The sequence below is a fragment of the Cyclopterus lumpus genome, chromosome 9 (genome assembly GCF_009769545.1).
Source record: "Cyclopterus lumpus isolate fCycLum1 chromosome 9, fCycLum1.pri, whole genome shotgun sequence".
NCBI lineage: Eukaryota > Metazoa > Chordata > Actinopteri > Perciformes > Cyclopteridae > Cyclopterus > Cyclopterus lumpus.
In genome coordinates this window covers 5730941-5744347 of record NC_046974.1, presented here as the reverse complement: position 1 = coordinate 5744347, position 13407 = coordinate 5730941, and the positions used below count along the sequence as shown (strand labels likewise).

At 47.1% G+C, this 13407-nt stretch overlaps 1 protein-coding gene across 2 annotated transcripts in view; it reads right to left on the bottom strand.

Annotated features, from left to right (window-relative positions):
• znrf3 (zinc and ring finger 3) overlaps window positions 1-10878 on the bottom strand; it is a 52912-nt gene extending 42034 nt beyond the window's left edge. For both annotated transcript variants that reach the window (XM_034541710.1, XM_034541711.1), the window contains exon 1: window positions 10605-10878. In XM_034541710.1, coding sequence (XP_034397601.1) covers window positions 10605-10841 — 237 coding nt within the window. In that variant the 5' untranslated portion in view covers window positions 10842-10878. The remainder of the gene's footprint in view (window positions 1-10604) is intronic.
• Window positions 10879-13407: the final 2529 nt, after the last annotated feature.

Sequence of the window (13407 nt, the reverse complement as noted above, 5' to 3'; positions counted from 1 at the left end):
CTCCAGCACCTCGTCTGCCAGCCAGCCAGCCAGCCGGGGCCCGGCCCGGAGGAGCCTGTCATCACCGCCACAGAGGCCTCTATTCATCCCCGCGGAGACAAAGCCAAAAGTGTACAGCAGCCATCCGAAGCATCCCAGGCATCCAGATATCAACCAGCGATATCGTTTTAGGCTTTGGAGAGCCTGTGCTTTGGTGTACCCGCCCCTTTTCCATCCCTGACCATCCCTCCCTGCGCTCCGCCCCCCCCCCCCCCCCCTCCCTCCCTCCACGTGGAGGATGTGTCCGTTCAGGCGTTCGCGAGGACGACACGCGCACCGCACACGCTCAGTGCACGCTGTCACACATCGGAGCGGTTGTTTCATAGTGGCGGCGTTTTATCATTTGTTTGTACTGGGGTTGTTGTTTTTTTTTGCATGAAAGATGTCAGGTATTTGTTGTTGTTGTTGTTGTTGTTGTTGGGTGCAGCTGTTTTCTTTGAAGTATGACCAGATGGTTTTGCATTGTTTACACAATCGCTTTTTTGGGGGGGAAAACGTTCCTCTTTGAGAAATCTTCGCCCCCATTGGTTGTGTGCGATGCATCCATAATAATAAAAAATAAAAAAACGAGTTGTTACGCAAGAAACCCACGTGTGTCACCATCGTGACAAAAACAAAAAGGCAGGGGTTTCAAAAAAAAAGGGACAGCGGGGCTCACATTGCTCTACTGGACCGCTGAAACTCGGTGGTGAAATCTCCACCTGCCGATCGCATCAGTTGCCTGCGACCCCCCCACCACCACCACCCCACCACCCCCTCCACCGCCCCCTCACTCCCTCCTCTCGGGCATGTGTGGCGGCCACCGATAAAAGAACTGTAGATAAGAGGAAACACAAGCTGTGAAGAGGAGAACAGAACATCAGCCCGGTGGAAAGAAACAAGAAGGAGAGAGATGGAGGGAGGAGGAGGAGGAGGAGAATCTGAAAAGGATTAAAAAGGAGAACACTGGGTAGAATCAGCAGGTTAAAAAAAAAAAAATTGAAAAGAAAAGAGGAGAGGAGCTTCTGTAATACAAAAAGTGAACAACAATATAAAATACCAACGGTCAAAGATGTTGACGCTCGTGCTACGCGGCATATTTCCGGGTGGTGTGTGTGTGTGTGTGTGGGGGGGGGGGGCGTTGTGCATGCGGTCGTGACGAAAAAAAATAGAAAAGGAAACAAAAAGTCACTGCAATCAAGGCCGCAGACGAGGAGCCATAAATACGACACGAGGGGTAGTTTAAGTACATAGCGCGGCCTCCGAGCAGGAATAGCCGGCAGTGTCGCGGGGAGACGGAGAGACGTCTCTGGGTTTAGAAACACTGCAATAGGAAGAAAAATAAAATAAAATGCATATATATATATATACATAAAAAGACAATCGTAAACACGGGTAGCGTTGTGTAACATCGTTCCTCCCCCTGCCCCCGGCTCGGGTTCAGATCGCCCGGGAAAAAAAAACAAAAGTGAGCGTAAAGAAGTGAAAAGCTGTCGACGCGCCGGAGTGGACAGGTGGGGGCGGATGTATGCATCCCATAAGCGGTGTCCTCTTTCAAGATGGAGGCCGGAAAAAGGGAGCGACCAGTTGGTCCACACCCAGCGGGGCTCACTCCGCTACAGCCAGGGAAACACCTGCGGGCTCAGGAGACACTTGTCCGGGGATCTTCAGGTATATATATATATATATATATATACACACTGTACATATACATTTTAAAAATCACCTCCGGTTCTCTCATCTTATTTCCCATCTCATCCTCTCTCTTCAGCTTTTCCCTCTTCAGCTTTTCCCTCTGCAGCGCTTACTGTAAGTCGTGCTGGATCCAAGCATCATTGGTATGCTTATAATGTAAACTTAGTGTATATATATATATATATATATATATATATATATATATATATATATATATCCCTCCCATTGGCTCAGAGTCAACGCAAAGTGTCCCGCTAATCCAACAGTTGTCTGGCCAGCGCTGAAAGTCACCTCTGGAGTCCAGCTCTCGCACTCGCGTCAGGAATCCACAGGCCCGTCGCATGGCGAGTGGCCGGATATCCTCTCGTTAAAGAGTGCCCTCTAAGCCAGGGCCATGTGTCGGTCCCACTGGGGGGGGAGAGGGGGGGGGGGGGGGGGTGCACACACGGGGAGCCCTTCGGAGTGGCATCAGCATCACTTTGGGCCAACGAGGAGAAGAAGAAGAAGAAGAAGAAGAAGAATAATGGGCGAGCGCGGCCTGTTCAGGTTCCATCCGTTTCTCTCTTCTTCCCCCCCCCCCCCCTCCCCCCCGTCTCTCCTGCGCCGGCTAAAAGTGCAGTTCGCTGCTCCGAGCCGGCGGATCTGTGCGTCTGTGAATGGCTTTTGTGTTGCTGCCGGGTGCAGAACAAAGTGAGTTCAGGTTACTGCACTCCTCCCGTTATTGGCCCACATTGTCTCTAATTATTCTAGCAAACATTGACACAGCATGTGTGGTCCCACATTTATACCCCCTCCCCCCCCCCCCCCCCCCCCAGCCCCCCCATGCTTAACAGATAGAGAGAGAGCAGAAAACAAGAGAAAGAACTGGTGAAAGGGGCGATGAGACAAAGACATGTACTTGCATTCACCGTTTTTGCGCTTCTTTATGACGCAATTATGGAGGGAGATTTGTCTTTAAGCTGCACTGAGAGGCTTTTGTTGTTGTTGTTGTTGTTTTTTTTTTCAGATCCCATGAAGAGAACGTGGTGTATACTCGAGGGGGGGGTGGGGGTTTCCCCTCACCTTTCTCCCATGCCCGCCTCAACTCGCGAGAGAACAAAACGCGCCGCGCCAACTGGAGCTTTGAACGCTGCAGCCGACCACGTTTTATTTTTTCTTCTTCTTCTTCTTCTTCTAGGATGCGAAAAGAAAGAAAAGAAAACCTTAAACTGCCACAACTCTAAAAGCTCAATCCCACACTCTAATTTTGAATTCTGAAGCTCCCCCCCCCCTCCGTTGCCGGGGCGCTCCTAACTCTGGCTTTTGCAAAACAATAATTATGACGAATGTGCGCATCAGTAGCTTACCAAAATCCTCTGTCCGTGAGCTTAACTCGAGGCAATGCTGCGGGAAAAAAAAAAAAAAAAGCTCACCCAAAATATGCGACGTGCGGTCGCCAGGAGGAAACGGCTTAGAGTCGGGCACGATGGACGGTGTGGTGAAGAAATCAAACCGGGAAAAGAATAATTACACAGAAACGGTCCCAGCAGGCGAGCTTAGTGGCCGTGAAATTGTCACCGATCCTCGAGTTGGCAACCCTAACCCTAAAGGATCAGTGTGAAGACGTTACTCACGACTTCCCATAACAAAATTAAAATAAAAAAGGCCTTTCTGAGCAGATCTACTGCAGATCTACTGCAGATCTACTGCAGATTTACATACATATACACACACACACAAATATTATATAAAATATTATGTATGTATGTATGTATATATATATATACACACACACACACTAAAATATAATATATGTGTATATATATATATATACATACATAATAAAAATATATTAAAAAAAATATATATATATAACAAAAATAATATATATAAAAATAAAATATATATATATATATATATTTATAAAAAAATATATATATATATATATATAAAAAATATATATAATAATAAAATAAAGTATATATATATATAATCGACATACACCATTCAGAGAAGGATGATGCTTCCAACTGACTGGAGGCCACCATCCAAATCTCAGAGCCGCATCTCAGGGATGTGTTTACTTTGAGATGCCTGCGGGACGCATGTCGCCCCAGGGGGGGACGGGACAATTTGACTTTGTCACATGCCTGTGGGATGCGGACGGAATAGCAAACGGCTGCATTGGCCAGTCTTTTTCTGTCGCCCGCATCCTCTCCCTTTCCTTCGGAGAAACTAGATTCCCTGACAAGCTATCATTAGCGAGCAGAGTGTGTTTAACTAATAAAAAAAATATAACAGAGGGACGAACCTGGATGAATAGAGAGAGAGGGGTGAGATTGAGAACAATAATGAATCCATTTCAGCGTGTCCTTCTCACTTATCTTCTTCCCCCTGACGGCAACATGCCGGGTTCATGGAGGGGCAGGAAGACAGAAACGGGCACAGCTGGCGCGGGAGTAATTACCCCCGACCTTTTTTCGAGCCAGGGGGCGTTTGGAGGTCGTCGGGGGGTCGTGTCGGGGGGTGGGGGGTGGGCTAACCAGGACCACAGGAGCGCGGACGCAATTTGCATGACGGAAAATGTCAAACCCGTTAACCGAACTGACCGGACAGCGTTTACAGAGATCTACTGTAAACAGGTGTGTTCCTTCAACGGGCATCCGGAGAAATGTTTATTGACCCCCCCCCCCCCCGATCAGTCATTTATATGCAGAGCCCACCTTTCACATCCTCTTCCAGTACAACACGGTGCAAACTAAAGCGCTGACACGTGACCACGATGCACCGGGAGCCGCTACCCGGCGTTCGCTGGAAGCAAAGAGGCCTCCGCTTTACAACAAAAAGGCTTTGTGCTGCGAGCCTGACTTCCGAGTCCGACCCCGGACGCTGGAGTTAAAAAGGCCGACCTCCGCGTGAACTCTGCACAAATAAAATAAAAAAACAAATAAATTAAAAAAAGTGCAGCTGTTTACTGCTGTTTTAACATCAAAAGACGGACGATCACAAAACAAGGGTGAGGACTTCAATCGGAGGCATGCGAATAACCTCTGGCAAACACAGAAATCAACAACAGTGAGTTATCGCTGCGCGCTCACAGCGACAGAGATACATGCCCAGAGTGTGTGTGCGTGTGTGCGTGTGTGCGTGTGTGTGTGCGTGTGTCTCAACTGTCATGGGAGCTGTCAATGAGTTATCAGCCTGATGATCATGGGGGCGTTTTGAAAGAATCTGTGGTCGTGCTTGGTTTAACACGCATTACAGGGGAAGTACATGCGCCCCACACACACACACACACACACACACACACACACAGAGTATAAACTTTACAAAGACCCTTGTCGACTCTGTTCCACCTGTTGTGTACTTTAGAAAACGCCCAGGGATTAACGCATCTGCTGAGATCAGATTAAAAAATATATATATATATATATATATATATATATATATATATATATATATATATATATATATATATATATATATATATATATATATATATATATATATATCCCGTTCCAAGTCCCACATATCCCAAAAAGTGTAAATAAAACTCTTGACCCCCCCTCCCCCCTCCCTCCCCAACACCTTTTGGCCTCTGCAGTGCTGCCCTCTCCGTGCTCGTGAAGGGAACACCTCCACCTTTATTTGCACGGGAGCGGATTTAGCTCGAAGGTCTGCAATTACATCATCATCCAGTTTTGCAGCGCTGCATATCAGCGGCCGGCATTGCTGAGAGAGGCCTTTGAAGAGCTTGGCCCAGTCCTCCCTCCCTCCCTCCCTCTCTCTCTCTCCCTCCCTCCCTCCCCCCCTTCGGCACAGCCTTTGATGTAAGCGCGTGGAGCTGCGCCGAGCGCCGCGGCCTCGCCTGATCCTATCTGCTCCGCCGGCACATTCATGTGGTTTACACCACATGAATGTGAAAAAAACAGAAAAAAAAAACAGAAACACGCGCGCCTTTCTGGAAATGTTGTGATGCTAGCGTTAGCATCACAACATTTTGCAGCGAGGTTAGCGTTAGCCGCTTGCAGACTCTCTGTGCGGGTACGTTTCTGTTGAGTGGAAGGAGGCTCTTCGTTTAGGAGGAAGCTCACTTAGGACTCGTACACAAAATATGTAGACAGAAACTTTGTTAGCTCACCCGAAAAATACTGGAAACCATGGAAACGGGTTGGGGGATGGCGGCTAGCATGGCAAGAATGTTTCTAAATTTGATTTTTTTACATTTACATAATTCGCACCGGACCCCAGTTCGCACATATTCTTGCGCCGCATATTTTTCGCACCGTGTTAAAAAAAAATTTTAAAAAACTTTATTTACAAGAGCGAGAACGACAGGAGCAGCCAATTTAAGAGAAGTCTGGATAAGTACTGTTACTCAAATCGACATACACTTGCAGGGCTTTCGGGGCTTCACAAATCTCAATATCACTCTAAAAGTGTGGCATTTTAAGAAGATGTTACACATGCATTGTAGGATGCATGACACATATTGGCTTCACCCAAAAAAAAAAAATGAGAGCAGACTGGTGGTGGTGGCGGGGGTGAGAGTGTGTGTGTGTGTGTGGGAGGCGGGTGTTAAGCAAGAGAAAGAGAAAAACAGTTTAGTCTGTTCTATTCCGAAAAGGGGAGAAACGCAGCCTCAAATTACTTTGGCTGGGAGATGAAAGTGAAACGGCGTGGCGGTTAAGAGACGATAGCACTTAAAATACAGCTGCGACCGCCAAGCCAATAAATGAAAAAAAAAAAAGAAAAAAGAAAGTAGGGAGCAGCACTTTTAACCTTTTAAACCAGCGTTTGTGTACTGCTACTGTTGCTTCGGCGCTGGGGAGTGGCCCCGCGTCGCTGGCACCTCCCGTCTGGGCCCGGCCCATTATGGCCTCTTGGGGTTTCCAGCCTGTGGTGAGAAAAGCGCGCTGGATGCCTTAAACCACTAAAGCTCTCATTATAGTCTAAATGCAGAGCGACGCAACTCCTGCCAGCTCCAAGGTAGGAGCTCCAGTATTTAAGCTCATCGTTGTCTTAGCTCAAAACCGCCGCTTTCCCCCCAGTGCACGTCCAGTATGAAAAAAAAAAAAAATAAAAAAATACTGCCACTTACAAAAGAACCACACCATGAAGTCCCCCCCCCGCCCCCTCCCGGCTATAGTTACTGGCACTTGTGCGCGGAGATGGAAGTTCAGAGGTGAAATGGGCTCATTAACGTTGGGAAACTATAGCCTCTTCTTCCTGACGCTGGATTCAAAGGACGTCTCTGCGTCCCTTCTGGAGAGGAAGTAGTCAAAAGCCACATTTTTTATTTTTTATTTCCCCCCCCCTCCGGTTCTGGCCGACGACACTATGAGTTCCAGCTGGTCCTCTCGGTGCCCCTGCCACGTCCCGGCTGCCGCTTCCTGCGGCGAAAATCGGAGGCAGATGTGCGCTCACGCGGCGCATCGCAGCACATCTCGCATCTTTTGACAATAGAGAATGATGAGCAGCAGATGCCGGTTTTTTTTTTTTTGTTTCCCCCTATTTCTCCCTGCTCTGCACCCAGAGTGCGTTCATCAGGAGAGCTGTGCGAGGAGCGGAGCGCGGTCGACAGCGGTGGGAAAAGAAGAAAAAAAACAACAAAAAAAACACGTGGTAGCCTTGGCCAGGCCAGGAAGTAGATCACGTCTGGAAGAGTTCAATACCATCCGGCTGCCTTGGAGGCGGATACCTGGCAGACTCAAATCATCGTTTTGCGCCTTCCTTCACAGGCAAAAAAACAACAACTGCAGCTAGTGTGCGGAAATGTATACCAAGACGACCGTAAGATTCGGGGGGGGGGGGGGTTCGAACCCCCGGCTCCTACATTCCGCGCGCCGTTGGACAACCGAACCACCCAATTTGCTCCCGATGGTGCAGGTGGCACCGCACGCCATCACAACCTGGCGGGGTTGGACCACCTGCTGTTGCCAAGACTCACGAGTTAAGAGGCGATAATGTAAATACACTCTTACGGTCGTCTTAGGGAACTGCCAGCTGCTGGCACACACACACACACACACACACACACGTTATGACAGATTGATTTAAGGAGACATTGATTACTTTGCTATTACGGAGTTGAATTGGAGCAATCAAGGAACTGGGCTTGGGAAGCCTGAGGTTTGGCACTATGGCAAGATCTATGTGGTCATGCCCCCCCCCCTCTCTCTCTCTCTCTCTCTCTCTCTCTCTCTCTCACACACACATTAGAGCAAACTGAGAAGCAAATTATCGTAATTTATTATTTTTGGCCCCCCTGGCAGCGGTTGCCACTTGTCACACTCTTCAGGCAGAGCCGAGCGGGTGTTAGCTTTGGGGAATTAGCAACGGCGAGGTTGAGCGGTGGTCGCGGTCGAGTCTTTGCTCAGGAACGTTGCCAAGAGAGCAAGAACACCCCCCCCCCCCCCCCCCACACTCACTTCCCCTGCATCTGAACCCATACCTGCTGAGGTCTGGCCACCACTGTGCACACACAAGGTAACGCGAACCCCTCGGGGCTCTGTTCAAACAGCAGACCAGAGGACTCCAAGGCCCCATAAAAACCTCAGGCAGAGTAAATCAAGCGCCCCATTCAGTGAACACAGGAGGGCTCAGACCACCACCAACAACAACAACAACAACAACAACAACAAAGTCGACAAGTGCAACAGTTGCGGGGGTCACTGCTGGACTACTGGAGGTCACAGGAACCCAAATGTGTGTTCAACCAGATTCCATGTAAAACTATATCCGTTACAACACCGCAGTACCCGCCCCCTCCCCCCTCACACACACACACACACACACACACACACACACACACACACACACACACACAACCCCCCTCTGCATCACGTTCCTGCGAATGTTATTTCACAAGTCCAGGATTTCGCAGGAGGGGGAATTTGAAACCTCGTTTTCTTTATTTTTTTTCAAATTATACTCTTCGCTTCAAGCGTGGTCGTCCTCCATTGTCCCGGTTTCAACTTTCATAAATCTATGGTTGCGAGGAAACTCGAGACGGGAGCGCGCCGCGCCGGCCGGACGGACTTGCCCGTCATTACAGCCCCGACAAAAAAAAACGAAGCCGGCGTCTCGGTGGTCAGGCGGCGGCGGCGGCGGCGGCGGCGGCGGCGGCGTGTTCGCAAAGAAAGCAAAAACCCCAAATAGACGCTGCCCGTAGGAGCGAAGCCGAGGTCCGAGCGTTGCTGTGTGGTTGACGAGTGGCGCCGAGCGGCGAATAAACAGGGGCCTTTTTCTGTGTTTGTGTGTGTGTGTGTGTGTGTGTGTGTGTGTGTGTGTGTGTGTGTGTGTGTGTGTGTGTGTGTGTGCGTATTTTGCGGCAAACAAAAATGCATACGTGCATACGACTGGCGTTAAGAGGACAAAACATCTGCGACACACAGTTTATGTTTTTTGTTGTTTTTTTTTGGGGGGGGTGCACGTGAACTTTATTAACCTCAAATGTGTATTTGGAGCATTTAACCCTCTCTCTCTCTTTTCTCTCTTTCTCCACAGGCTACATTGTAACCGGCCAGCGATCTCTGTATCTGTTGTTGTTGTTGTTGTTGTTGTTTTTAAACATGACAAGCAAAACCTCTCATCTCCTCGGTGCATGAGCCTTCGGCGTCCCGGTCGGTCACACGGGACTGGACTTGTTGGCTCAACTAACAAATCTTCATCCAAATAAATTCCCACAGTTTTTGGGTAAAACCTTCTTTTTTTTTTTTTTAAACGGCGGTCTTGGGAATGCAGCTTTCGCCTTCACGAAAAGGAGCCGCCCGGTCGAGAAATAAAAACATATTATTATCATTATTAATAATGGTAATAATAATAATAATAATCAACCGCTGGCACACGACTAGACCAGAAGCTCTTTTATTATTGCTCTCACGAACAGATTGAGCAAGAATTATGAAACTTCAAATAAACACTTGGCTCCTGGGGGGGGAATGGGGGGGTGTGGGGGAATGTGTGTGTGTGTGTGTGTGTGTGTGGGGGGGGGGCATATTTTAGTGACTTCCACTCCATCAAAGAGTGTAACCGGCTCCAGCCAAGTGCACTTGTCATGTTCGGGTCCCCGGATGAAAACATGGGAGTCTTCTCCTTCCTCCTCCTCCTCCATGATATGAATACTTGCTCAACTTTATAAAAAGTCTTCACGAGGACTTAAAAACAGTTAAAAGTGCAATTTATTAAATCAAAAAGAAAAGCCACAGATCGTGACCGGCTCCGCGTGCACACGCCGGTAAGGGTCAACGCACATTCCACGAGTAACGACAACTTTTTAATAACATTTTTTTTTTTTTTTTAAACTCAAACATGGCGTGACGTGTTGCTCGGTAATACACAAACAAAACAAAATATTTTTAAAAAATTTAAAAAAGTTTACAAACTTTTTTTTTTTCCTCCCTATCCTGAAAATATATTTCTTTCTTTTGAGCAAAACATTTGCGTGCTTTTTTTTTGGTCGAGATACAGTTTTGTTTTTTTGGGGGGGGGGGGGGGGGGGGGGGGGACGCGCGCACGCACACACACACACACACACAAGTGAGGAGCTTCCCAGACGTCAACAAAATAACCTGCGAGAGCATGTTCTCCCTGTGAATGAATTCCACAAGATAGGAGCCATCTTGTGACCGCGTATGCCTGCACGCTTAGTACCATCCTCACGCGCACACACACACACACACACACACATACATGCACAATATACACAACTTGTAACCCCCCCCCCCCACCTCACCCTTTAGACACTAGAGAAAAAGAAAAAAAAAGTTTTAAGAGGGGCAGCTTGGTACATGTACACCCCGCGTCCCGGTAGTGTTGCTCGGGACTGCTGCTCTCCAAATCTACCCCCCCCCCCCCCCCACACCGCTTCTCCGGTGTAGAATAAAAAAAAAAAAACTCTTTGCACGTACTTGAACGATCTCCCCCTCCGCGCTGATCGTGGCTCCTGCCTTGGAGAAGCGTCCCTGCAAGCCAGTCGTGTAAGTCGTATAATCCCCATTGGGACTGGACTCGAACAGGACCACTTCCACGAAGGCGGTATCCTTGGCGAGAGCGGAACCGAGGGACGCGGCGACCACGAAGATCGCCAGGACCACCACCGAGTCCGGTACGCGATCCGAGCCGCCCCTTCGCGGTGAAATCATCATCTTCTTGCCGGCTGGATCTGCGCCGATCGGCACATAATTTCACGGCGGATTCAATCGAGGGGAGAGAGACCGGGGGGAGAGAACCGGGGAGAGCACCGGGGGTGGGTGGGTGTCGGTGGGACGGGGGAACCGGCGCGGTCGGGGTCGATGCGTCAAAAAAAAAAAAAGGAAAAAAAAAAAGAAAAAAGACAAGAGAGACAGAAGCGGAATTGTGCAATAATAGGGAAAAAAAAAAAAAAAAAGCCGAGCCCGGGCTGAAAGCGTGTTTATTTCACCACCGCGAGCCTTGTCAATTACGTTGCCTGCAAACGCGCTCGCTCGCTCTCGTTCTCCCTCCCTCCCTCTCTCTCTCTCTCCCTCTTTCTTTCTCACCCCCCTCCTCCTCCTCTACAAAAGCGGATCTCCTTTGATCTCCAAACACGTGATTTTCTCTCTCTCTCCCAAAAGGGCCGTCTCCCCACCCACCAGTCTCTCTGACCCTCTCTCTCCCTTTGCACTCCCCGCTCTGAAGTGCCAGCATTCGGTTAAGGAGGCACCGCGGACCTCGCTGCTCTGGAGGATGAAGAGGAGGGAGGGAGGGAGGTTATTGTTTGAAAAGATCTTAAAGTTACGCGTTAAACTTTGAGTTCATTCAGTTTTGCTGGCTTGATTATGAGGCACATTTAAAGGCGCTGTTGCCCCCCCCACACCCTTCTCTGTCGGAGGCGTTTTTTTCCCCCAGAGTTAGAAACGGGCTGCAGCGCCACCTTAAAATAAACACCACCCTCTTCAGGAGGTAACCGGGATCATTTTACAATCTGATTTACTCACCGACAGGTCTCGATATATATTTAACTTACAAATTCAAATAAATCACATATATATGTATATATATATATGTATATATGTATACATATACATACAGCATGTATACATATATACATATATATGTATACATATACATACAGTATATATATGTATATATACGTATATATAAACGTAATATATATACTGAAAGTGGAAGCTGGTTCCATAAAAAAGCTTGATAACTGAATGCTCCTCTTCATACATACATATATGTATATATACATATACCCCCAAGCTACCCCTATATATATATATGTATGTATAATTATATATATATATATATGTATATATACAGATATTTATACACCCATATACTGTACTGTATATTAGATATTTAAATGTTATATATATGTATTTATATATACAGTATATATATGTATATATATATATGTAAAATACTTTAGTATAAGTTTTATTTTTCAAATAGGAAAATCCACATAGGTGATACAATATTCCTTACAGTGAGCCCATGCACTCAACATACACACTAGATGTTTTCACCCTCTGTCTTTCGCATCAGGTTCTTCATCTTTCTCTTAAATATTGTACTTATAATTGTCACTATATCACTTATTTTTCAACAAGCACGTACACACTCATCATCTGCATCATCCTGCAATACAAGACCAGTATATGAACTGTTTAGATCATCTTCAGTGTTGTATTGTGCATGAATTAAAGACAATCAATCCACTTGCACATATAATAGTGCACCATATTTTAGACCGATGGATCTCCAATTAATCTGTTTCCTTTCATCTTCAAACGCAGCTGTCGTCAAAACCGTCCCGACATGCCAATCATAGATGATTCCAGGCATTTTTTTCTTATTCACGAACTGTTTTAATGTAATTTGACATCATTTCCCTCTGCAGAAAGTCAGATCAGGTGTCCGGATGGAAACGGTCAGGACACACGAGCGACTCATCCTGCATCTTCTCTCCTTGGCACCAGCCGTTGCTGTTATTTACTGCACAAGAAGACAATTATTTCTCCGTCAGTCTCTGTCCAGCATAAAGAGTCTATTGTGGGGAAAAACCTCCACGCTGACCGGCTCCTGGAGGACATCTTCTGCCTGGTGCCTGGCGCGTCAGACTCTTCATTATGTGTCATTATTGTCTGTTCATCGTGTGCAAATAAGCACACTGAGTCTTGAAAGGACACTAAAAGAATAGATACACACACACGCACGCACACACACACACACACACGCTATCTTTTCATTCATACAATAAAAGATCCTTGTGTGAATTTAATGAAAAGAGCTCCCGGTGCCATGACAAGTGACTATGATACTGTACACACATTGTTTCACGTCTATTATGTAGGTTACAAGACTTTGAGGTGACGGTGTCAACGCTCAGTTTGAGCATTTGTTTGTTGGGCTTCTCTTGCAAGATCTTACAAAAGAATAAAGCATGAAATTGAATAATACCAGAGGAATAAGGCCTGTTTCCAATCATTCTTCCGGCAGTGGGCTCATGAAAACCAACTGTGTGGACTTTTTAGGTCAAGAATGCGCGATGGTCAACATGTGTTCGGACTCAAAGTAAACTTTTTTTTTTTAAAAGAAGAAGACGGGAAGGGCACGAAGCCTGCGAGCCCAAACCATGACATTAAATGAGATCTGTGGCTCCTTTAATGGAGCCACAAAAAGGCATCAAGGCAACAGGTTGTGTGTTGATCCAATTACTCACAGGGGCTCTTGTTCCTCTTTTAT